At 42.9% G+C, this 24,199-nt stretch overlaps 1 protein-coding gene across 3 annotated transcripts in view; it reads left to right on the top strand.

The window, feature by feature from the left end:
• The window catches only part of smpx (small muscle protein X-linked), a 34,402-nt gene extending 10,497 nt beyond the window's left edge, over positions 1–23,905 (top strand). For all 3 annotated transcript variants that reach the window (XM_064941141.1, XM_064941140.1, XM_064941142.1), the window contains 4 exons: positions 6,361–6,422; positions 18,633–18,719; positions 20,163–20,326; positions 22,451–23,905. In XM_064941141.1, coding sequence (XP_064797213.1) covers positions 6,387–6,422; positions 18,633–18,719; positions 20,163–20,315 — 276 coding nt within the window. In that variant the 5' untranslated portion in view covers positions 6,361–6,386 and the 3' untranslated portion in view covers positions 20,316–20,326; positions 22,451–23,905. The remainder of the gene's footprint in view (positions 1–6,360; positions 6,423–18,632; positions 18,720–20,162; positions 20,327–22,450) is intronic.
• Positions 23,906–24,199: the final 294 nt, after the last annotated feature.

Genomic DNA, 24,199 nt, shown 5'->3' on the forward strand with positions numbered 1-24,199 from the left:
ACTACCACCCGGTTACACAACCTTGCACCTTAGAATCTGCTGTACATAGACATCGGCCACTGGTCACTTTAATAATGTTTACATACTGTTGTACTCATTTCATATGTATATACTGTATTCTAGTCAAGGCCATCCTATTTAACTATTGCTGTATATATACCATCACATATATATATACTATTCTATAAATATACTAAATATCATATCCACATACTGTCCATGTCTATATATACCATCACATATACATACTATTCTACGTATTCTATAGATATACTAAATATTACATCCACATACTGTCCATGACTATACATCCCATCACATATATATATATATATATGTTTATAACCCTATATATACATATATATATATATATATATATTTATACTGTATTTATACTCTGGACTCTGACATTGCTCATCCTTATATGTATCTATTTCTTAATTCCATTCATTCACTTTTAGATTTGTGTGTGTTGTTGTGAATTGTTAGTTATTACTGCACAGTTGGAGGTAGAAACATAAGCATTTCGCTACTCCCACAATAATCTGCTAAATATGTGTATGTGATAAAATGTGATTTAATTCGATTTCGATCAAATAGCCTAAATGGCGCCCTATCAAATCAGAATACTCTTTGATGTGAATATGAATGAAAATATCCTAAAAATAGGACAGGTAAAGGTAAAATGGACAACAACCTATGGAATCAAATTAGGCTACTCACAACTGCTGTCCGGGAGTTTCACTTAGTGGGATAAATTGCCAATATAATTAGTCATTTCAAATCTGTATTTGTCCATTCCTGAGCTGATTGTGGCGAAGAAGAACATGCGAACTGCATTTTCCAAGAAAATGCGATGCCTGACAACATGGATAGCTGAGAAAGGCAGCGAGTGAGTTTCAATTTTGTAGAAGCTTATGTACAATTTATCCTACCATTTCTACCAAAATTTGAGGAATGCGAGAGCACCAGCCTCTGCCATATGGACACATTGATTCACAGTGAGCCATTGCGGTAAAGAAATGAGCACATGGAACGTGGAGATCAGTCACAGCAGTAGGCCTATAAATCAAATCAAAGTGTATTGGTCGTGTACACAGATTTGCAGATGTTATCACAGGTGCAGCAAAATGCTTGTGCAGGAATAATATACAGAAAGCAATACAATACAATACACACATAATCCAAAAGAAAAAAGAAAGAAATTAAGATCAGAATATCAGAACGTGCAATGTCAGAGTTCAGAATATAATATACACTCAGTATCCAGTTTATTAGGTACACAACCCCAGACAGGCATCGAGGCATTCAGTTGCTGTTCCATTGAACGTTAGACTGGGCAAAAAGAGTTATATCAGAGATATGATTGACGGTGCCAGGCACGCCAGTTCCAGTGCCTCAGAAATGTCCGGCCTCCTGGGCTTTTCATGCACGACAGCATGGTGGTGGCAGCATCATGTAGTTTTCCAGGACCAGGACTAGAACTAAAGCCTGAAGCTCTGTAGCTCTCCAGGATTAGGGCTTTTCATGCACGACAGTGCAGTGTTTCTACAACTTGATTAGAGTCCACCAGTGGTAAATTCACTTAATTGGACAAGATTTGGAAAGGCACACACCTGTCTATATAAAGTCCCACAGTTGAAAGTGCACGTCAGAGCAAAAACCAAGCCATGGGGTAGAAGGAATCGTCCGTAGAGACATGATTTTGTTGAGGCACAGAATTGGGGAAGGGTACCAAAAAATGTCTGCAGCATTGAAGGTCCCCAAGAACACAGTAGCCTTCATCATTCTTAAATGGAAGAAGTTTGGAACCACCAAGACTCTTCCTAGTCCTGATCGCCCAGCCGAACTGAGCAATTAGTTGAGAAGGGCCTTGGTCAGGGAGGTGATCAAGAACTGATAGTCACTCAGACAGAGCTCTAGAGTACCTCTGTGGAGATGGGAGAACCTTCCAGAAGGACAACCACCTCTGCAGCACTCCACCAATCAGGCCTTTATGGTAGAGTGGCCAGATGGAAGGCACTCCTTAGTAGAAGGCACATGACAGCCGGTTGGAGTTTGTCAAAAGGCACCTAAAGACTTGAAGACCATGAGAAACAAGATTCTCTGGTCTGATGAAACCAAGATTGAGCTCTTTGGCCTGAATGCCAAGTGTCACGTCTGGAGGAAACCTGTCACCTTCCCTACGTTGAAGCATGGTGGTGGCAGCATCATGCTGTGTGGATGTTTTTCAGCTGCAAGGACTGGGAGACTAGGCAGGATCGATGGAAAGATGAATGAAGCCATCAGGACCTCAGACTAGGGTGAAGGTTCACCTTCTAACAGGACAACAACCCTAAGTGCGCAGCTAAGACAGTGCAGGAGTGACTTTGGGACAAGTCTCTGAATGTCCTTGAGTGGCCCAGCCAGAGCCCAGACTTGATCCAGAGCCCAGACTTGAACCCGATCTAACATCTCTAAAGAGACTTGAAATTAGCTGTGCATATACGCTCCCCATCCAACCTGACAGAGCTTGAGAGGATCTGCAGAGAAGAATGGGAGAAACTTCCCAAATACAGGTGTGCCAAGCTTGTAGCGTCATACCCAAGAAGACTTGATTGAGGCTGTAATCATTGCCAAAGGTGCTTCAACAAAGTACTGAGTAAAGGGTCTGAATACTTACGTAAAAGTGATATAAGTTTTTTATTTGTAATACTTTTGCTGCAATTTCTAAAAACCTATTTTTGCTTTGTTGTTATGGGGTATTGTGTGTAGATTGATGAGGGGGGGAAATTATGTAATCCATTTTAGAATAAGGCTGTAACGTAATTATTTGGGGGGAAAGGTCTAGGGGTCTGAATACTTTCCGAATGCGCTGTAGATAATAAACAAAAGTGAAATAAACAATGAGAAATTAACACAAACTCATAAAAGTTCCAAAGGAATAGAGACATTTATAATGTCATATTATGGCTATAAACAGTGTTTTAACGATGTGCAAATAGTTAATTAAAGTACAAAAGGGAAAATAAATAAACACAAATATGCGCTGTATTTACAATCTTTACACTACTCCATTTCATAAATATGGGTTGTATTTAACATGGTGTTTGTTCTTCACTCGTTGCCCTTTTTTGTGGCAACAGGTCACAAATATTGCTGTTGGGATGGCACATTGTGGTATTTCACCCAATCGATATGGAAGTTTATCAAAATTGGATTTGTTTTCGAAATTCTATGCGGGCCTACGTAATCTAAGGGAAATATGTGTCTCTAATATGGTCATACATTTGGCAGGAGGTTAGGTAGTGCAGCTTAGTTTCCACCTCATTTGTGGGCAGTGTGCACAAAGCCTGTCTTCTCTTGAGAGCCAGGACTGATGCTCTCAATAGCAAGGCTATAGCAAGGATATGCTCACTGAATCTGTAAGTGGTCAGGTATTCTGCCACTATGTATTCTCTGTTTAGGGCCAAATAGCATTCTGCTCAGATTTTTTGTTAATTCTTTCCAATGTGTCAAGTAATTATCTTTTTGTTTTGTCATGATTTGGTTGTGTATAATTGTGTTGCTGTCCTGGGACTCTGTGAGGTCTGCTTGTGTTTATGAACAGAACCCCAGGACCAGCTTGCTTAGGGGACTCTTCTCCAGGTAATGTCTCTGTAGGTGATGGCTTTGTTATGGAAGGTTTGGGAATCGCTTCCATTTAGCTGGTTATAGAATTTTGATTTTGATAATTAGCAAGTATCCCTAAAATTCTGCTCTGCATGCATTATTTGGGGTTTTATGTTAATAATATTTTTGCAGAATTCTGCATGCAGTATCAATTTTGTAAATTATTGTTTGTGACCAGACCCCAGACCTCACAAGCATAAAGGACAATGGGTTCTATAACTGATTCAAGTCATTTTAGCCCAGATCCTAATTGGTATGTCAAATTTGATGTTCCTTTTGATGGCATAGAAGGCCCTTCTTGGTATGTATAGTTATTTATGTTCTCTAGGGCAACGGTGTCTACATGGAATTTGTATTTAAGGTCCTAGCAACTGAACTTTACTTGGAGAACCATTATTTTTGTCTTACTGACATTTACTGTCAGGGCCCAGGTGTGACAGATTCTATGCAGAAGGTCTAGGTGGTGCTGTTGGTCCTCCTTGGTTGGAGACAGAAGCACCAGATCATCAGCAAACAGTAGATATTTGATATTGGATTTTAGTATACACTTGCAAGTTCCACGCATATGAGGAAGCAGCATCACAGGCAGCCCAGATCTTGATTCCATTGGTTTTAGACGGTATGTACTGCCTGAAGGGGCAGCGGCCCCGAAATGGCATAAGCTGCTCATCAACAGTAACGTTGGGCCCAGGGTTGTAAAACAGGGGAAAGTTGTCCATCCACTTGTCCCACACTGATCTGATTGCAGCTAGCTTGTCTCTCTGCTGTCGAACTGGTGCATCGGTTATCGAAGTGGATATTCCTGGAAATAATGTGGAAGTTTTCCAGAGACATTGTTGCATGGAAAAGTAATTTTCCACTTTCTGCATCCCATAGGGATTCTGTGGATTCCCCATTTCATTTGAAAACACCAGCAAGGATTAGAACCTCAAAGTATGCATGTAAATGAGTTTGGGCCTTCTCCTTCCATCTCTCTCCAAAAACACTCCTTCCCTCCAAAATAGTGTAGTCCAGAATGATTTTCTGGATGGTGTCAGGGATGAACATTTCAAAAGAAGACTTTATGTCCTGCACATGAGTACCTGCCATCTGCGTCGGCCCCTGGTTGTATCCTTATCACATTGACAACTGAGGGGGGGCTCATTCCTTGGGCAAGAAGACCATTACATTTCAAAAAGTTTTGACATCCATAATTCTCCTCCTGCAGACTGCTGATGAGCTAGTCCTGGGGCTGGCTGAGGGTCGAACTCATCCTCTTCTTCCAACTCACTGTCAGACTCCGAATTGACATAGACACAATCCTATCCTCATATTCTGAAAATTCTTCATCCTCCTTCCACACTGGCTTCTCTCTCTGCATATATTTTTTACTCTAAGGCCCTCTAAGCAGAGATCATTTTTTTTGCCATACTGATTGATTGTGATAAGGAGCCACACATGCAAAGCTATTTATTTGTTGTGTCCCTCCCTCAATTTGCACCTGGCAGGGGTAGAGTTTGTGAAAATACAGAATTTTTTTACAATGTATCTTCCAGGTTCCCGCAAGAGATTGTGGAGTTTCACACACTACAAAGTGTAAAAAGTGCAAGACAAGCGGGGGATAGGCAGACAGGCAGACAGGCAGGGAGATGGACAGGTTCTTGGTGCTGTGTTGAAACAGCAGACCCAGGAAGGAGGAGGAAGACAGAGTGAAGGCACACAGCAAATCTTTTTGTTTCATTTTTACTTGTTTTCACCGACACACACACTTTTCCACACTTTTATTACCCTCGGGTCCAGTGGATCCGAAACCCACAAACCTTTTAAGTATAGCCAATTGGAATTTGTGGTCAGTTTTATCATTTCATGTATCATTTCCATCAACACTAAAGGCCTTTTTGGTTGGAGGGTTTGTATTTTGTCCTGAAGTTCAATCAATTGAATTGGAGAATCCTGTGGGTTCTGGTAGTATTCAATAGTTGATTCTAGGATTGACATTTGATCATTTATATGTTTTTGCTATTTGTTCTTTGTTGTAGAGCGAGAAAGATTAGAGAAGTGGTGCATCCATACATCTTGGTTTTGATAGATAACTGTTGGTGTTTGTTCAGTGTGTTCCAATTTTCCCAGATGTGCTCTATGGATTCTTCTCTCCCTCTCTCTCTCTCTCTCCCCCACCCTTCTCTCCACTCCCCTCTCCCCCTCTCTTCTCTCCACTCCCCTCTCTCTCTCTATCTCTCCTACTCTCTCCACTCCCTCTCCCTCCTTCTCTGTCCACTCCCTCCCACTCTCCCATATTCTCTAACTTTCTCTCTCTCTCTCTCTCTCTCTCTCTCTCTCTCTCCACTCCCTCTTTATCCCTCCCCCACACTCTCTCCCCCACACTCTCCCCCTCTGTATCTCTCCTATTTCTTCTCTCTCTCCCCCCTCTATCTATACTTCCTCTCTCTGTCTGTTAAATTATTCAGGTGTTAGTTTTGTACCTGCCTCTCTCTTTTGGAGTCGCCAGGCAACTGAAAGACTATCCCAGGCCCCTGAACCAACCCACATGACAGCAATACACAAACACACACACACACACACACACACACACACACACATACACACACAAACACACTCAGTCTCTCACCAGTCCTGTCTGGTCTAATCTCGTCAGTTTGATCTGAGCCAGGCTCTCTCACCTGTCTAACTCTAACCCTAACCCTTCTTAATGCTTTGTATTTCCTGCAGGATAGTTGACTGACTGAACAAGCAGCATGTCTAAACCATCGTCCAACGTCAAAGCCCTGCAGGTAGGTGTGTGTGTGTGTGTGTGTGTGTGTGTGTGTGTGTGTGTGTGTGTGTGTGTGTGTGTGTGTGTGTGTGTGTGTGTGTGTGTGTGTGTGTGTGTGTGTGTGTGTGTGTGTGTGTGTGTGTGTGTGTGTGTGTGTGTATAATTTCTCTCAATAAAATATAGTACTGTTTTGAATCCATCTACAGTAGTTATTTTGTTTAAAATATAAATGACACTACAGAGGGACCTCCTCACTAAAATCTGTAGCTCTCCCAGTGGTCTAGTGTAGTTAGAGCTGGGTTAGAGATACAACCTGTAGCTCTCCCACTGGTCTAGTGTAGTTAGATGCCAGTGGTCTAGTGTAGTTAGAGCTGGGTTTGAGATACAACCTGTAGCTCTCCCACTGGTCTAGTGTAGTTAGATGCCAGTGGTCTAGTTGTAGTTAGAGCTGGGTTAGAGATACAATCTGTAGCTCTCCCAGCGGTCTAGTGTAGTTAGAGCTGGGTTAGAGATACAACCTGTAGCTCTCCCACTGGTCTAGTGTAGTTAGAGTTGGGTTAGAGATACAACCTGTAGCTCTCCCAGTGGTCTAGTGTAGTTAGAGCTGGGTTAGAGATACAACCTGTAGCTCTCCCACTGGGCAAAGACATCAGTTCAACATCTAGCTTTGATTGACATTTGGTTGAGTTCAATGAGAATTCAATGTGAATTCAATGAGTTCAATGTGAATTCAATGTGAAATCAACTAAACATGTCATTGGATTTAGGTGATAAAAATAGTAAATGTCCTTACGTTGATTACTTTTTTCAAATCCAAATAGTTTTCCACAATGATTCATCAACATCACATTAGATTTTTTGTTTGAAAACACTTGGAAAGCTATCCAGGACTAGGTCCAGAACTAAAGACAGTAACTCTGTTGCTCTGTAGCTCTCCAGGACTGGGTTGAGACATAAAGTGTGTAGCTCTCCAGGACCAGGGCTAGAACTAAAACCTGCAGTTCTGTAACTCTCCAGGGGCAGGGGTAGTGCATGGCTCTAACTAAAGCCTCTAGCTCTCAAGGACCAGGGCTAGAACTAAAACCTGCAGTTCTGTAACTCTCCAGGAGCAGGGGTAGTGCATGGCTCTAACTAAAGCCTCTAGCTCTCAAGGACCAGGGCTAGAACTAAAACCTGCAGTTCTGTAACTCTCCTGGAGCAGGGGTAGTGCATGGCTCTAACTAAAGCCTCTAGCTCTCAAGGGCCAGGGCTAGAACTAAAGCCTGTTGCTCTGTAGCTCTCCAGGACCAGGACTGGAACTAAAGCCTGTAGCTCTGTAGCTCTCCAGGACCAGGACTGGAACTAAAGCCTGTAGCTCTCCAGGACCATGCCTAGAACTAAAGCATGTAGCTCTGTAGCTCTCCAGGACCAGAGCGCAAGCAGGGTTATAGGACCAGGAATATAACTAAAGCCTGTATCTGTGTATCTCTCTACAACCAGAACTAAAGCTAAACCGTGTAGCTCTGTAGCTCTCCAGGACCAGGACTGGAACTAAAGCCTGTAGCTCTGTAGTTTTCCAGGACCAGCACTTGAACTAAAGCCTGAAGCTCTGTAGCTCTCCAGGATTAGGACTGGAGCTAAAGCCTGTAGCTCTAGTTTTCCAGGACCAGGACTAGAACTAAAGCTTGTAGCTCTGTAGCTCTCCAGGACCAGGACTAGAACTAAAGCCTGTAGCTCTGTAGCTCTCCAGGACCAGGACTAGAACTAAAACCTGCAGTTCTGTAACTCTCCAGGAGCAGGGGTAGTGCATGGCTCTAACTAAAGCCTCTAGCTCTCAAGGGCCAGGACTAGAACTAAAGCCTGTAGCTCTGTAGCTCTCCAGGACCAGGACTGGAACTAAAGCCTGTAGATCTGTAGCTCTCCAGGACCAGAACTGGAACTAAAGCCTGTAGCTCTCCAGGACCAGGACTAGAACTAAAGCATGTAGCTCTGTATCTCTCCAGGACCAGGGCGCATGCAGGGTTATAGGACAAGGAATACAACTAAAGCCTGTATCTGTGTATCTCTCTACAACCAGAACTAAAGCTAAACCGTTTAGCTCTGTAGCTCTCCAGGACCAGGACCGGAACTAAAGCCTGTAGCTCTGTAGTTTTCCAGGACCAGGACTGGAACTAAAGACTGTAGCTCTGTAGCTCTCCAGGACCAGGACTGGAACTAAAGACTGTAGCTCTGTAGCTCTCCAGGACCAGGATTAGCACCAAAGCCTGTAGCTCTGTAGATCTCCAGGACTAGAACTAAAGCCTGCAGTTCTGTAGCTCTCTATGACCAGGGCTAAAACTAAAACATGTAGCTCTTTAGCTCTCCGGGACCCAGTCTCATGCGGGATTTAAACTAAAGCCTGTAGCTTTGTAGCTTTCCAGGAACAGAGGTAGTGCAGGCTTAGACCAAAGATTCCCATTAGAGAGAAGGGAGCTGGCCAGGCAGAGACAGCAAGGGCAGTTCGTCGCCCCAGTGCCTTACCATTCAACATCACACCCCTGGGAAAGACTACACTCAATCAAAGGACATACTGAATAGATGAGTCTTCAATAAAAAAAATAAAAAAAATATTTAACCTTTATTTAACCAGGTAGGCTAGTTGAGAACACGTTCTCATTTGCAACTGCGACCTGGCCAAGATAAAGCATAGCAATTCGACACATACAACAACACAGAGTTACACATGGAATAAACAAAACATACAGTCAATAATACAGTACAACAATACTGGTAGAGATACTGGGGTGCACAGGAGCAAAATAAATAAATAAATAAGTATGGGGATGAGGTAGGTAGATGGGCTGTTTACAGATGGTCTATGTACAGGTGCAGTGATATGTAAGCTGCTCTGACAGCTGGTGCTTAAAGCTAGTGAGGGAGATGTGAGTCTCCAGCTTCAGAGATTTTTGCAATTCGTTCCAGTCATGGGCAGCAGAGAACTGGACGGAAAGACGACCAAAGGAGGAATTGGCTTTAGGGGTGACCAGTGAGATATACCTGCTGGAGCGCGTGCTACGAGTGGGTGCTGCTATGGTGACCAGTGAGCTGAGAGAGGGCGGGGTTTACCTAGCAGAGACTTGTAGATAACCTGTAGCCAGTGGATTTGGAGACGAGTATGAAGCGAGTGCCAACCAACGAGAGCGTATAGGGAACAATGGTGGGTAGTGTATGGGGCTTTGGTGACAAAACGGATGGCACTGTGATAGACTGCATCCAATTTGTTGAGTAGAGTGTTGGAGGCTATTTTATAGATGACATCACTGAAGTCGAGGATCGGTAGGATGGTCAGTTTTACGAGGGTATGTTTGGCAGCATGAGTGAAGGATGCTTTGTTGCGATATAGGAAGCCGATTCTAGATTTAATTTTGGATTGGAGATGCTTAATGTGAGTCTGGAAGGAGAGTTTACAGTCTAACCAGACACCCAGGTATTTGTAGTTGTCCATGTATTCTAAGTCAGAGCCGTCCAGCATCACTACTCTGGAGCGCAGGTGCGGGCAGTGATCGATTGAATAGCATTTTTACATTTACATTTAAGCATGCATTTTGCTTTACTTGCGTGTAAGAGCAGTTGGAGGCCACGGAAGGAGAGTTGTATGGCATTGAAGCTTGTCTGGAGATTAGTTAACAGTGTCCAAGGTGGGGCCAGAAGTATACAGAATGGTGTCGTCTGCGTAGAGGTGGATCAGAGAATCACCAGCAGCAAGAGCAACATCATTGATGTATACAGTAAAGAGAGTCGGCCCGGGAATTTAACCCTGTTGCTCCCCCATAGAGACTGTCAGAGGTCCGGACAACAGGCCCTCCGATTTGACACACAGAACTCTATCAGAGAAGTAGTTGGTAAACCAGGCGAGGCAATCATTTGAGAAACCAAGGCTGTCAAGTCTGGCCAGGTCGATGAATACGGCTGCACAGTAATGTCTCTTATCGATGGCGGTTATGATGTCGCTTAGAACCTTGAGCATGGCTGAGGTGCACCCATGACCAGCTCTGAAACCAGATTGCATAGCGGAGAAGATATGGTGGGATTCGAAATGGTCAGTAATCTGTTTGTTAACTTGGCTTTCGAAGACCTTAGAAAGACAGGGTAGGATAGATATCGGTCTGTAGCAGTTTGGGTCTAGAGTGTCACCCCCTTTGAAGAGGGGGATGACCGCGGCAGCTTTCCAATCTTTGGGAATCTCAGACGATACAAAAGAGAGGTTGAACAGGCTAGTAATAGGGGTTGCAACAATTTTGGCAGATACTTTTAGAAAGAGAGGGTCCAGATTGTCTGGCCCGGCTGATTTGTTGGGGTCCAGATTTTGCAGGTCTTTCAGAACAGCTGCTATCTGGATTTGGGTAAAGGAGAAATGGTGGGGGCTTTGGCTGGTTGCTGTGGAGGGTGCAGGGCAGTTGACTGGAGTAGGGTTAGCCATGTGGAAAGCATAGCCAGCCGTAGAGAAATGCTTATTGAAATTCTCAATTATAGTGGATTTATCGGTGGTGACAGTGTTTCCTAGCCTCAGAGCAGTGGGCAGCTGGGAGGAGGTGCTCTTATTCTCCATGGACTTTACAGTGTCCCAAAACGTTTTTGAGTTAGTACTACAGGATGCAAATTTCTGTTTGAAAAAGCTTGCCTTAGCTTTATATTTGTTCCTAACTTCCCTGAAAAGTTGCATATCACGGGGGCTATTCGATGCTAATGCAGAATGCCACAGGATGTTTTGATGCTGGTCAAGGGCAGACAGGTCCGGAGTGAACCAAGAACTATATCTATTCCTAGTTCTACATTTTTTGAGATGGGCATGCTTATTTAAGATGGTGAGGAAGGCACTTTTAAAGAATAGCCAGGCATCATCTACTGACGGGATAAGGTCAATGTCATTCCAGGATACCCCGGCCAGGTCGATTAGAAAGGCCTGCTCGCAGAAGTGTTTCAGGGAGCGTTTGACAGTGATGAGGGGTGGTCGTTTGGTCGCAGACCCATTACGGATGCAGTCAATGAAAAAATGATTGCTGAGATCTTGATTGAAAACAGCCGAGGTGTTTTTGGAGGGTGAGATAGTTAGGATGACATTTATGAGGGTGTTTACTGATTTGGGGTTATACCTGCTAGGTTCGTTGATAATTTGTGTGAGATTGAGGGGATCAAGCTTAGATTGTAGGATGGCCTGGGTGTTAAGCATGTCCCAGTTTAGGTCACCTAGTAGCATAAGCTCAGAAGATATAGATGGGGGGCAATCAATTCACATATGGTATCAAGGGTACAGTTGGGGGAAGAGGGAGGTCTGTAGCAAGCGGCAACAGTGAGAGAATTGTTTCTGGAAAGGTGAATTTATAGAAGTAGAAGCTCAAATTGTTTGGGTACAGACTTAGTAATACAGAACTCTGCAGGCTATCTTTGCAGTAGATTGCAACACCGCCCCCTTTGTCAGTTCTATCTTGCCGGAAAACATTATAGTTAGCGGTGGAGATTTCAGGGTTTTTGGTGGTTTTCCTAAGCCAGGATTCAGACACGGCTAAGACAACATAAAGACTTAAAGGTCAAGACTGACTCTGAGTCTCTCACATGGATAGGCAGACGGTTCCATAAAAGTGTACCTCTATATGAGAAAGCCCTGCCTCCAGCTGTTTGCTAACAAATTCTATGAACAGTAAGGAGGTCTGTGTCTTGTGACCATAACGTACGTGTAGGTACAGTATATACAAAAGGACCAAATCAGAGAGATAAGTAAGAGAAAGTCCACGAAAACCTTGAAATCAGCCCTAGCCTTAATAGGAAGTCAGTGTAGAGAGGCTAGCACTGGAGTAATATCATACATTTTTGGGGTTCTTGTCAAGATTCTAGCAGCCATATTTACCACTAACTTAAGTTGATTTAGTGCTTTATCTGGGTAGCTAGAGAGTACTCCATTGCAGTCGTCTAATCTAGAAGTGAAAGTAGCATGGATTAGCTTTTCTGCATAATTGTTTTTTACAAAAAGTTAAAGATTTTTGCAAGGTTAAGAAGACGGAAAAAAGCTGCCCTTGAAATATTCTTGATATGTTTGTCAAAATAGAAATTAGGGTCCAAAGTAAGGCAGTCCATCAGAGATTCATTTGTGATGACAGTACAACCATCGAGATTAATTGTCAGATCCAACAACAGATCTCGTTATTTCTTGGGACCTAGAACTAGCATCTCTGCCACCATCCACTTCCTTATGTCTGAAACACAGACTTCCAGGGTAGGCAATTTTAGGGTTTTACCATGTTTCATCAAAATGTGCAGCTGTGTGTCGTCTGCATAGCAATGAAAGTTGACATTGTGTTTCCGAATGACATTACCAAGAGGTAGAATATATAGTGAAAACAATAGTGGTCCTAAAACGGAACCTTGAGGAATACTGAAACGTACAATTTATTTTTCAGAGGACAAACCCCCCACAGAGACAAACCGATATAAGATCTAAACCGGGCCACAACTTGTCCATGTATGTAACGATGTGCGCTGAGAGTCGGGAACCAAGTTCAGGGAGTGAGTGTTTTAATAAATTAACACAACATAATACAAACTACTGGAGTGTTTCGTATACGTTATTTGTCTTCAGGAAGGCAGGTAGTTGCTGCAACAGCTTTTTCTAAAATGGTTAAGAGGAATGGGTGATTAGATATAGGCCGGTCAAGGTTTGGCTTTTTCAGGAGAGGCTTTATTACTGCAACTTTTAGTGAGTTTGGTGCACATCCGGACGATAGGGAGCTGTTTATTATGTTCAACATAGGAGGGCCTAGCAAAGGAAATAGCTCTTTCAGTAGTTTAGTTGGAATTGGGTCCAGTAAGCAGCTGGTTTAGAGGCCATGACTGTTTGGTGAATGTGTCGAGAGAGCATAAAAAACTTGAGTGTCTCTATTGATCCTAGGTCGTGGCAGTTCTATGCACTCAGGATAACTACGTTTTGGAGAAATACGCAGATTCAACGAGGAGTCCATAGTTTGCTTTCCGATGATCATGATCTTTTCATCAAAGAAGATCACCAATTCATCACTGCTGAAGTAAAGGTCATACTCACTTGGGGAATGCTGCTTTTTAGTTAGCTTTGCGACAGTATCAAAGATATGTAAATGTTGGATTGTTTTTATTCTCCTCAATTAGGTTGGAAAAATAGGCTGATCAAGCAGCAGTGAGGGCTTCTGGATATTGCACGGTACTGTCATTCCAAGCTAGTCGGAAGACTTCCAGTTTGGTGGTGAGGGCTCTTCTGGATACTGCACGGTACTGTCATTCCAAGCTAGCCGGAAGACTTCCAGTTTGGTGGTGAGGGCTCTTCTAGATACTGCACGGTACTGTCATTCCAAGCAAGTCGGAAGACTTCCAGTTTAGTAGTGAGGGCTCTTCGATACTGCACGGTACTGTCATTCCAAGCTAGTCGGAAGACTTCCAGTTTGGTGGTGAGGGCTCTTCTGGATACTGCACGGTACTGTCATTCCAAGCTAGTCGGAAGACTTCCAGTTTGGTGGTGAAAGCTCTTCTGGATACTGCACGGTACTGGCATTCCAAGCTAGTCGGAAGACTTCCAGTTTAGTGGTGAGGGCTCTTCTGGATACTGCACGGTACTGTCATTCCAAGCTAGTCGGAAGACTTCCAGTTTGGTGGTGAGGGCTCTTCTGGATACTGCACGGTACTGTCATTCCAAGCTAGTCGGAAGACTTCCAGTTTGGTGGTGAGGGCTCTTCTGGATACTGCACGGTACTGTCATTCCAAGCTAGTCGGAAGACTTCCAGTTTGGTGGTGAGGGCTCTTCTGGATACTGCACGGTACTGTCATTCCAAGCTAGTCGGAAGACTTCCAGTTTGGTGGTGAGGGCTCTTCTGGATACTGCACGGTACTGTCATTCCAAGCTAGTCGGAAAACTTCCAGTTTGTTGGAGCGCCATTTCCTTTTCAACTGATACGCAAAACAACGTCTGATTCAAAGCGTAGAATTTTTCAATTTACATTTTTAAACAAAATTCTTGAAAACAATAGAATGTTATATATATGGAGGATTCAACCATCACAGCTCTGCAGATTTTGCTATGAAGAGACTGAATCATTAGATCATTTGTTTTGGTACTGTCCATTGTTTTGGCACTGCTTGTTTTTGGTCGCAGGTCCAGGAATGGTTGAAGAAGAGCAACATTTACTCTGCATAACTCTGAAAATCGCAAATAAAATGAAAATAATGCGTCTGCTCTCAAGCTTAGACTTTTCTTAACAACACTGTCATCTCAGATTTTCAAAATATGCTTTTGAACCATAGAAATTGACTAATTTGTGTAAGAGTATGCAAAGCTAGCATAGCATTTTGAGTAGCATTTAGCACGCAACATTTTCACAAAAACCAGATAACCAAATAAATAAAATCATTTACCTTTGAAGAGCTTCTGATGTTTTCAATGAGGAGACTCTCAGTTACATACCAAATGCGCAGTTTTTCCTGAAAGCGTCTGTGTGTAGGAGAATTCGTTCCGTTTTCTACATTGCGTCTGGCTACCGAAACGAACCGAAAATTCAGTCACCTACAACGTAAAACTTTTTCCGGATTAACTACATAATATCGACCGAAACATGGCAAACGTTGTTTGGAATCAATCCTCAAGGTGTTTTTTCACATATCTCTTCATTGATATGCAGTTCGTGGAAGCTTGCTTTCCTCTCTGTATCCCATGGAAAAATACTTGCAGGTGACTTTTGCGCACCAATTTCGGCGCAGGACACCGGGCGGACACCTGGTAAATGTGGTCTCTTATGGTCAATCTTCCAATGATCTGCCTACAAATACATCACAATGCTGCAGACACCTTGGGGAAACGACAGAAAGGGCAGGCTCATTCCTCTCGCATTCACAGCCATATAAGGAGACAATGGAAAACAGAGCCTCAAAAATCCTGCTCATTTCCTGGATGCCATCTCATCTTGGTTTTGCCTGAAGCTCACGTTCTAGGGCACGCACAGAGAATATCTTGGTAGTTCTGGACACGTCAGAGTGTTTTCTTTCGAAAGCTATCAATTATATGCATAGTCGAGCATCTTTTTGTGACAAAATATCTTGTTTAAAACGGGAACGTTTTTCATCCAAAAATGAAATAGCGCCCCCATAGATGTAAGAGGTTAAGCAAAAATGTTTATCTTTAATTTACAATCTTTAGAAACTATGAGAATAGAAAGATTCAGAACTTTGGGAAACATCACAGCAAAAATGATTTTATTTTAGCTCCTTGGGTAGGTGGTTAACAATGACGCCTGGGAGATTGAGGGCATCCATCCTTGGGTCAGTGGAGGGAGTCTAAAAGGGCATCAAGAAATTAGTTGTATCCTTGGTTCTGAGCAGATAATTTGTTGCAATTGCAAATACACTGCTCAAAAAAATAAAGGGAACGCTTAAACAACACAATGTAACATCAAGTCAATCACACTTCTGTGAAATCAAACTGTCCACTTAGGAAGCAACACTGATTGACAATATATTTCACATGCTGTTGTGCAAATGGAATAGACAACAGGTGGAAATTATAGGCATTTAGCAAGACACCCCCAATAAAGGAGTGGTTCTGCAGGTGGGGACCACAGACCACTTCTCAGTTTCTTTGCTTCCTGGCTGATGTTTTGGTCACTTTTGAATGCTGGCGGTGCTTTCACTCTAGTGGTAGCATGAGATGGAGTCTACAACCCACACAAGTGGCTCAGGTAGTGCAGCTCATCCAGGATGGCACATCAATGCGAGATGTGGCAAGAAGGTTTGCTGTGTCTGTCAGCGTAGTGTCCAGAGCATGGAGGCGCTACCAGGAGACAGGCCAGTACATCAGGAGACGTGGAGGAGGCCATAGGAGGGCAACAACCCAGCAGCAGGACCGCTACCTCCGCCTTTGTGCAAGGAGGAGCACTGCCAGAGCCCTGCCAAATGACCTCCAGCAGGCCACAAATGTGCAAACAGTCAGAAACAGACTCCATGAGGGTGGTATGAGGGCCCGACGTCCACAGGTGGGGGTTGTGCTTACAGCCCAACACCGTGCAGGATGTTTGGCATTTGCCAGAGAACACCAAGATTGGCAAATTCGCCACTGGCGCCCTGTGCTCTTCACAGATGAAAGCAGGTTCACACTGAGCACATGTGACAGATATGACAGAGTCTAGAGACGCCATGGAGAACGTTCTGCTGCCTGCAACATCCTCCAGCATGACCTGTTTGGCGGTGGGTCAGTCATGGTGTGGGGTGGCATTTCTTTGGGGGGCCGCACAGCCCTCCATGTGCTCGCCAAAGATAGTTTGACTGCCATTAGGTACCGAGATGAGATCCTCAGACCCCTTGTGAGACCATATGCTGGTGCGGTTGGCCCTGGGTTCCTCCTAATGCAAGACAATGCGAGACCTCATGTGGCTGGAGTTTGTCAGCAGTTCCTGCAAGAGGAAGGCATTGATGCTATGGACTGGCCCGCCCGTTCCCCAGACCTGAATCCAATTGAGCAAATCTGGGACATCATGTCTTGCTCCATCCACCAACTCCACGTTGCACCACAGACTGTCCAGGAATTGGCGGATGCTTTTGTCCAGGTCTGGGAGGAGATCCCTCAGGAGACCATCCGCCACCTCATCAGGAGCATGCCCAGGCATTAGGCTCATTTTGACTTGTTTTAAGGACATTACATCAAAGTTGGATCAGCCTGTAGTGTGGTTTTGTAGTGTAGTGTGATCAGCCTGTAGTGTGGACTCCAAATCCAGACCTCCATGGGTTGATACATTTGATTTCCATTGATCATTTTTGTGTGATTTTGTTGTCAGCACATTCAACTATGCAAAGAAAAAAGTGTTTAATAAGAATATTTCATTCATTCAGATCTAGGATGTGTTGTTTTAGTGTTCCCTTTATTTTTTTGAGCAGTGTATAATAAAATGGTGGTCCGATAGTCCAGGATTATGAGGAAAAACATTTAATCCACAATATTTAACCCATGGGACTAAACTAGATCCAGAGTATGACTGTGACAGTGAGTAGGTCCAGATACATGTTGGACAAAACTTCTTCATTACACAAAGGAATAACCTCAACCAAAGGTCCCTTGGAAATTTTATTGGGACAACTAGATCCAGGGTATGACTGCGGCAATGCATTGGTCAGGTGACATGTTGAACAAATCCCACTGAGTCGATGATGGCTCCGAAAGCCTTTTGGTTTATCATGTGAATATTATCTGCCATGACTACAACTTCTGATAAGAATTCAGGGAACTCAGTGAGGAACGATGTAAACGGCCCAGGAGGCCTGTAAACACGAGCTATAAAAAGTGATTGATTAGGCTGCATAGATTCCATGACTAGAAGTTAAAAAGACGAAAACCCAGTCATTTTGTAAATTGTTTTATTTGCTATCCTAAATGTTAGCAACACCTCCCGCCTTTGCAGGATACACAGGATATAGGGTCACTAGTGTAACCAGGAGGAGAGCCCTAATTTATTAACACAGTAAATGAATCAGGCTTGAGCCATGTTTCAGTCAGGCCAATCACATCAAGGATATGAACAGTGATTAGTTCATTGACTATGACTGCCTTGGTAGTGAGGTATCTAACATTAATTCGTCCTATTAAGATGTGAGATTATCACAATCTATTTCAATAATGGCAGGAATGGAGGAGATCTTTATTCCAGTGAGATTGTTAAGGTGAACACCGCCATGTTTAGATTTGCGGCACAGACACGGCCTCAATGAGGAAAGCTTAGCTGACAACACAGACTGTGCTAGTTGCAGACTCCACCAAGCTGGCAGGCTGGCAAACAGCCTGCTGCCTGGCCTGCACCCTATCTCATTGTGGAGCTAGGGGAGTTAGAGCCCTGTCTACGTTGATAGATAAGATGAGACAATACCGACATTCATAATATGTTAAGCACACCGTGTGTGTGTGTGTGTGTGTGTGTGTGTGTGTGTGTTTCATTTCCATACTCTTAATAGAACAGGACCAAACCAGGATGTAGTGTCTGTAACCAAAGCAGAGGGTTTTGTGGCAAGACAGACACCAGGTTCACACACACATCAGTCAACACACACACAATACTCAGGGATCTATAAGTAATAAGTAAATACCTTGCAAAGAGTCTAGAGGATCCAAGGAGTGAACGAATGCATTTCAGGAGAAAGGACAGAGAATTGGAAAGCTGTACATATTGCCTCGAGAGTTGAGTGTGTCTGATTGGTTGTTGCTCCTATCCAACAGGCAAATCTAAATATTCCGATGGGAGCGCTGCGTCCAGGTGCGGGACATCCTGTCAAGAGGAGAGAGGATACTGTAGACACAGAGGAGGTCAGACACACACACACACATAAACAAACACACACCAATATGGCTTGAGGACCGACAGTTGAAGTCGGAAGTTTAGATACACTTAAGTTGGAGTCAATAAAACTCGTTTTTCAACCACTCCACAAATTTCTTGTTAACAAACTATTGTTTTTGTGCATGACACGTAATTTTTCCAACAGTTGTTTACAGACAGATTTTTTCACTTCTACCTCACTGCATCACAATTCCAGTGCGTCAAGATTTTAGATACACTAAGTTGACTGTGCCTTTAAACAGCTTGGGAAATTCCAGCAAATGATGTCATGACTTTAGAAGATTCTAATAGGTTAAATTACACGATTTGAGTCAATTGGAGGTGTACCTGTGGATGTATTTCAAGGTGTACCTTCAAACTCAGTGCCTCTTTGCTTGACATCATGGGAAAATCATAAGAAATCAGCCAAGACCTCAGAAAAAAATTGTAGACCTCCACAAGTCTGGTTCATCCTTGGGAGCAATTTCCAAATGCCTGAAGGTACCACGTTCATCTGTACAAACGATAGTATGCAAGTATAAACATCATGGGACCATGCAGCTGTCAAACCGCTCAGGAAGGAGACGCGTTCTGTCTCCTAGAGATGAACATACTTTGGTGCGAGAAGTGTAAATCAATAAAACGAAAATAGAACTGATTGGCCATAATGACCATCGTTATGTTTGGAGGAAAAAGGGGGAGGCTTGCAAGTCGAAGAACACCATCCCAACCGTGAAGCACGGGGGTGGCAGCATCATGTTGTGGGGGTGCTTTGCTGCAGGAGGGATTGATGCACTTCACAAAATAGATGGCATCATGAGGGGGAAATGATGTGGATATTTTGAAGCAACACCTCAAGACATCAGTAAGGAAGTTAAAGATTGGTTGCAAATGTGTCTTCCTAATGGACAATGACCCCAAGCTTCCAAAGTTGTGACAAAATGGCTTAAGGACAACAAAGTCAAGTTATTGGAGTGGCCATCACAAGACCCTGACCTCAATCCTATGGAAAATGTGAGGGAAGAACTGAAAAAGCAAACCTGACTCAGTTACACCAGCTCTGTCAGGAGGAATATGCCAAAATTCACCCAACTTATTGTGGGAAGCTTGTTGAAGGCTACCCAAAACATTTGACTCAAGTTAAACAATTTAAAGGCAATGCTACCAAATACTATTTGAGTGTATGTACACTTCTGACCCACTGGCAATGTGATGAAAGAAATAAAAGCTGAAATAAATCACTCTACTATTATTCTGACATTTCACATTCTTAAAATAAATTGTTGATCCTAACTGACCTTTAACAGGGATTTTTACTAGGATTAAATGTCAGGAATTGTGAAAAACTGCGTTTAAATGTATTTGGCTAAGGTGTATGTAAACTTCCGACTACAATTGTAAATACACAATAGGAAACTCTTTTTGAACAGGCTCCTCCCCCAGACCCCCTGCAGGAAGCCACGGCCCTGTCGCCAGAGGAGAAGAAGCCATTGCCAGGATCGATGAAGCTTCCTGGTCCAGCAGTCAACCTATCAGAGCTGCAGAACGTCAAGAGTGAACTACGATGGGTCACCAAGGACTAACACACACACTGGTACAGACACACACTGGTACAAACACACACACACACACACTGATGCCCACTTCAAGCATGAAAAACATTGCAGTAGATGCATTTTTAGGATTTCACTACAAGATGTCAGTGTGGGATGTGTATTATTCTTATTTGGGGTTATGAGTACTTATTTGGGGTTGAGAGTACTTATTAGGGATTATGGGAATTTATTTGGATTATAGGTACTAGTTTGGGTTATGACCACTTATTTGGGGTTATGGGTACTTTTAGGGGATCAGGGTAATTATTTGGGTTATGACTACTTATTAGGGGTTATGGAGCCAGTTATTTGGGTTATGAATACTTATTAGGGGTTATGAGTACTCATTTGGATTGTGAGTACCTATTTGGGGTTATGAGTACTTATTTGGGATGTGAGTACTTATTAGGGTTTATGAATACGGATTAGGGGTTATGAGTACTTATTAGGGGGGACGGGTACTTAATAGGAATTACGGGTACTTATTTGGGTTGTGAGTACTTACAGTGCCTTGCGAAAGTGTTCGGCCCCCTTGAACTTTGCGACCTTTTGCTACATTTCAGGCTTCAAACATAAAGATATAAAACTGTATTTTTTTGTGAAGAATCAACAACAAGTGGGACACAATCATGAAGTGGAACGATATTTATTGGATATTTCAAACTTTTTTAACAAATCAAAAACTGAAAAATTGGGCGTGCAAAAAAATTATACAGTTTTATATCTTTATGTTTGAAGCCTGAAATGTGGCAAAAGGTCGCAAAGTTCAAGGGGGCTGAATACTTTTGCAAGGCACTGTATTACATTTACATTTACATTTAAGTCATTTGGCAGACGCTCTTATCCAGAGCGACTTACAAATTGGTGAATTCACCTTATGACATCCAGTGGAACAGCCACTTTACAATAGTGCATCTAAATCATTTAAGGGGGGGGGGGGTGAGAAGGATTACTTTATCCTATCCTAGGTATTCCTTGAAGAGGTGGGGTTTCAGGTGTCTCCGGAAGGTGGTGATTGACTGTATAAAGGGTTATGAGTACTTATTTCAGTTATGAGTACTTATTAGGTGTTATTAGTACGTATTAGGGATTATTATTATTTGGGTGGTGAGTATTTATTAACGGTTATGTGTACTCATTTGGATTGTGAGTATTTACTTGGGTTATGAGTATTTATTAGAGTATAAGAGTATTTATTTGGGATTATGACTTCTTATTTGGGTTATGAGTACTTATTTGGGTTATGAGTACTTATTATGGATATGTATTTCTTTGTCTCGGGTACTTATTTGGGTTTGTTACTTATTTGGGTTATTTGTACTTATTTGGTTTGAAGACTTATTAGGGGTTATGAGTACTTAAAAAAATATATTTCACCTTTAAAAAAAGTAAATAAAACAATATGGGGATGAGGTAGGTAAATTGGCTGGGCCCATTTACAAATGGACTATGTACAGCTGCAGCCATCGGTTAGCTGCTCAGATAGCTGATGTTTAAAGTTAGTGAGGGAAATATAAGTCTCCAGCTTCAGCAATTTTTGCAATTTGTTCCAGTCATTGGCAGCAGAGAACTGGAAGGAAAGAAGGCCAAAGGGGGTGTTGGCTTTGGGGATGACCAGTGAGATATACCTGCTGGAGCGCGTGCTACGGCTGGGTATTGTTATGGTGACCAGTGAGCTGAGATAAGGCGGGGCTTTACCTAGCAAAGATTTATAGATGACCTGGAGCCAGTGGGTTTGGCGACGTATGTAGCGAGGGCCAGCCAACGAGAGCGTACAGGTCACAATGGTGGGTAGTATATGGGGCTTTGGTATCAAAATGGATGGCACAGTGATAGACTGCATCCAGTTTGCTGAATAGAGTGTTGGAGGCTATTTTGTAGATGACATTGCTAAAGTTGAGGATCGGTAGGATAGTTAGTTTTATGAGGGTATGTTTGGCGGCGTACGTTTTGGTTATGAATACTCATTTGGGTTATGAGTAGAAAGGTTTTCTGTTTGGCCCTGGAAATGTGTTTTTTTTTTTTCATGCGTAACTTTGTGAACGCTGTATGGTTAAATAAGGGTGACATTAAAATATGAAAAAGATAATCTAGCTAAGTCTCTATGTTTCTGTGTCCTACAGCGGTGTGTCCCAACTTCTCCTCCAGTACTGAATCAGGTGTGCTTGTCCAGGGATAAAATAAAATGTGTACTGTTGGGGATACTCAAGGAGTACTACAGGTTTCTCATCAGACCCACACCCACCCTGCATCTTCTACTGATGGACTACAACTACCACACCCACCCGGCATCTTCTTCTGATGGACTACAACTACCACACCCACCCTGCATCTTCTACTGATGAAATATAAGATTGACCCTGCATCTTCTACTGATGAAATATAAGTTTGCCCTGCATCTTCTACTGATGAACTACAAATACCAGACTCAACATAAATCATCAACTGATAGACGACAACTATACCAGACTACACCTAACCCTATCAGCTACAGACAACTATACCAGACTACACTAAACCCTATCAGCTACAGACAACTATACCAGACTACAACTAACCCTATCAGCTACAGACAACTATACCAGACTACACCTAACCCTATCAGCTACAGACAACTCCACCAGACGAGTGACCTGCAATAGGCCATCTACTTCAACAAACCCATAACTGGTTTAATTTCCCATGCAGTGAAGTTAGGGTTAGGGATAGACTGAATTGAAGTGAACTAAATTTAACAATAATACATCCAGCCCTGGTAGCTATAGGTCTCTGTGTTACCTCATATAGAAAAGACTACAACCAGACTAGTTATAGGTTTTGTTTGTAAATTCACTCTGGAGTGCAAGAGTGCAGAATTAGTCAGAATTATCTTTCAGAGCGTTTCACTCTTGGACTAATCAGAGCTCACACTGGACACTGGCGGTTAATCAGGGCGTTCTGACCTAACAACGGCTGTCAAGCACACAAGATAACTGGCAAAAGTTGACTCGCTTGCTAGCTACTTCCAGACACAAATGAAACAACACCTCACTCTGACCATTCACCATAGCAGAGTTGGTTAGGATGTTTTCATGTTATCCAGAGCATTGGTGACTGTAATTGTGCTGCTGACAACAATATATTTAAATTTCTTTGCCAACGTTTACTGACACCGATCATATTCAATGGGTGCTCGTAAATTAATCAGTTATTTTGGACTCTGGTAAACTCAGACGATGAGTGCTCTGGAATAGGATTAGATAGTCAGAGTGAATTTTCTAACGCACCAATAGACATCATAACATTGCAGCTCTGTTATAGCTCTGCTACCTTTTACATCTTTAACTGTCAATGTGAACAAGACACAATCTGGAGAATGTATCTGGTGGACTGATGTCATCAGAATGTGTATGGTGGGTTGTGATGTCATCAGAATGTGTATGGTGGGTTGTGATGACATCAGAATGTATTCGGTGGATTGTGATGACATCAGAATATTGTGATGTTTTAATTGTTTGAAATTCCCTTATAATCAAAATGGTTTCTAGGAGATGATGGATTCCTTAGCAACTGTTGCAATAAATTATATATTGATTCTACGTAGTGGCGCGGTCTCTGTCATACACACAACAGGCAGCCACACAAACAGACACATGACACACACACACACACACACACAGAGCAGTGTGTAGGTCCGTGTGTATGTGTCATCACTTTCACTCCTCTGTTCCCACCCTTCAGTATCACTACATTAATCACAAGACACTCATCCGTCATCGTCACACACACACTCACACAGAGTCCGACCTGGAGAGCAAAAGCAGAGGGCAGATGTGTCTAAATTTAGTTTCCACCAGGTCACAGTGTATTCGACTGGTTACAACTGCTAGTCG

This window comes from Oncorhynchus masou, chromosome 28, assembly GCF_036934945.1.
Source record: "Oncorhynchus masou masou isolate Uvic2021 chromosome 28, UVic_Omas_1.1, whole genome shotgun sequence".
NCBI lineage: Eukaryota > Metazoa > Chordata > Actinopteri > Salmoniformes > Salmonidae > Oncorhynchus > Oncorhynchus masou.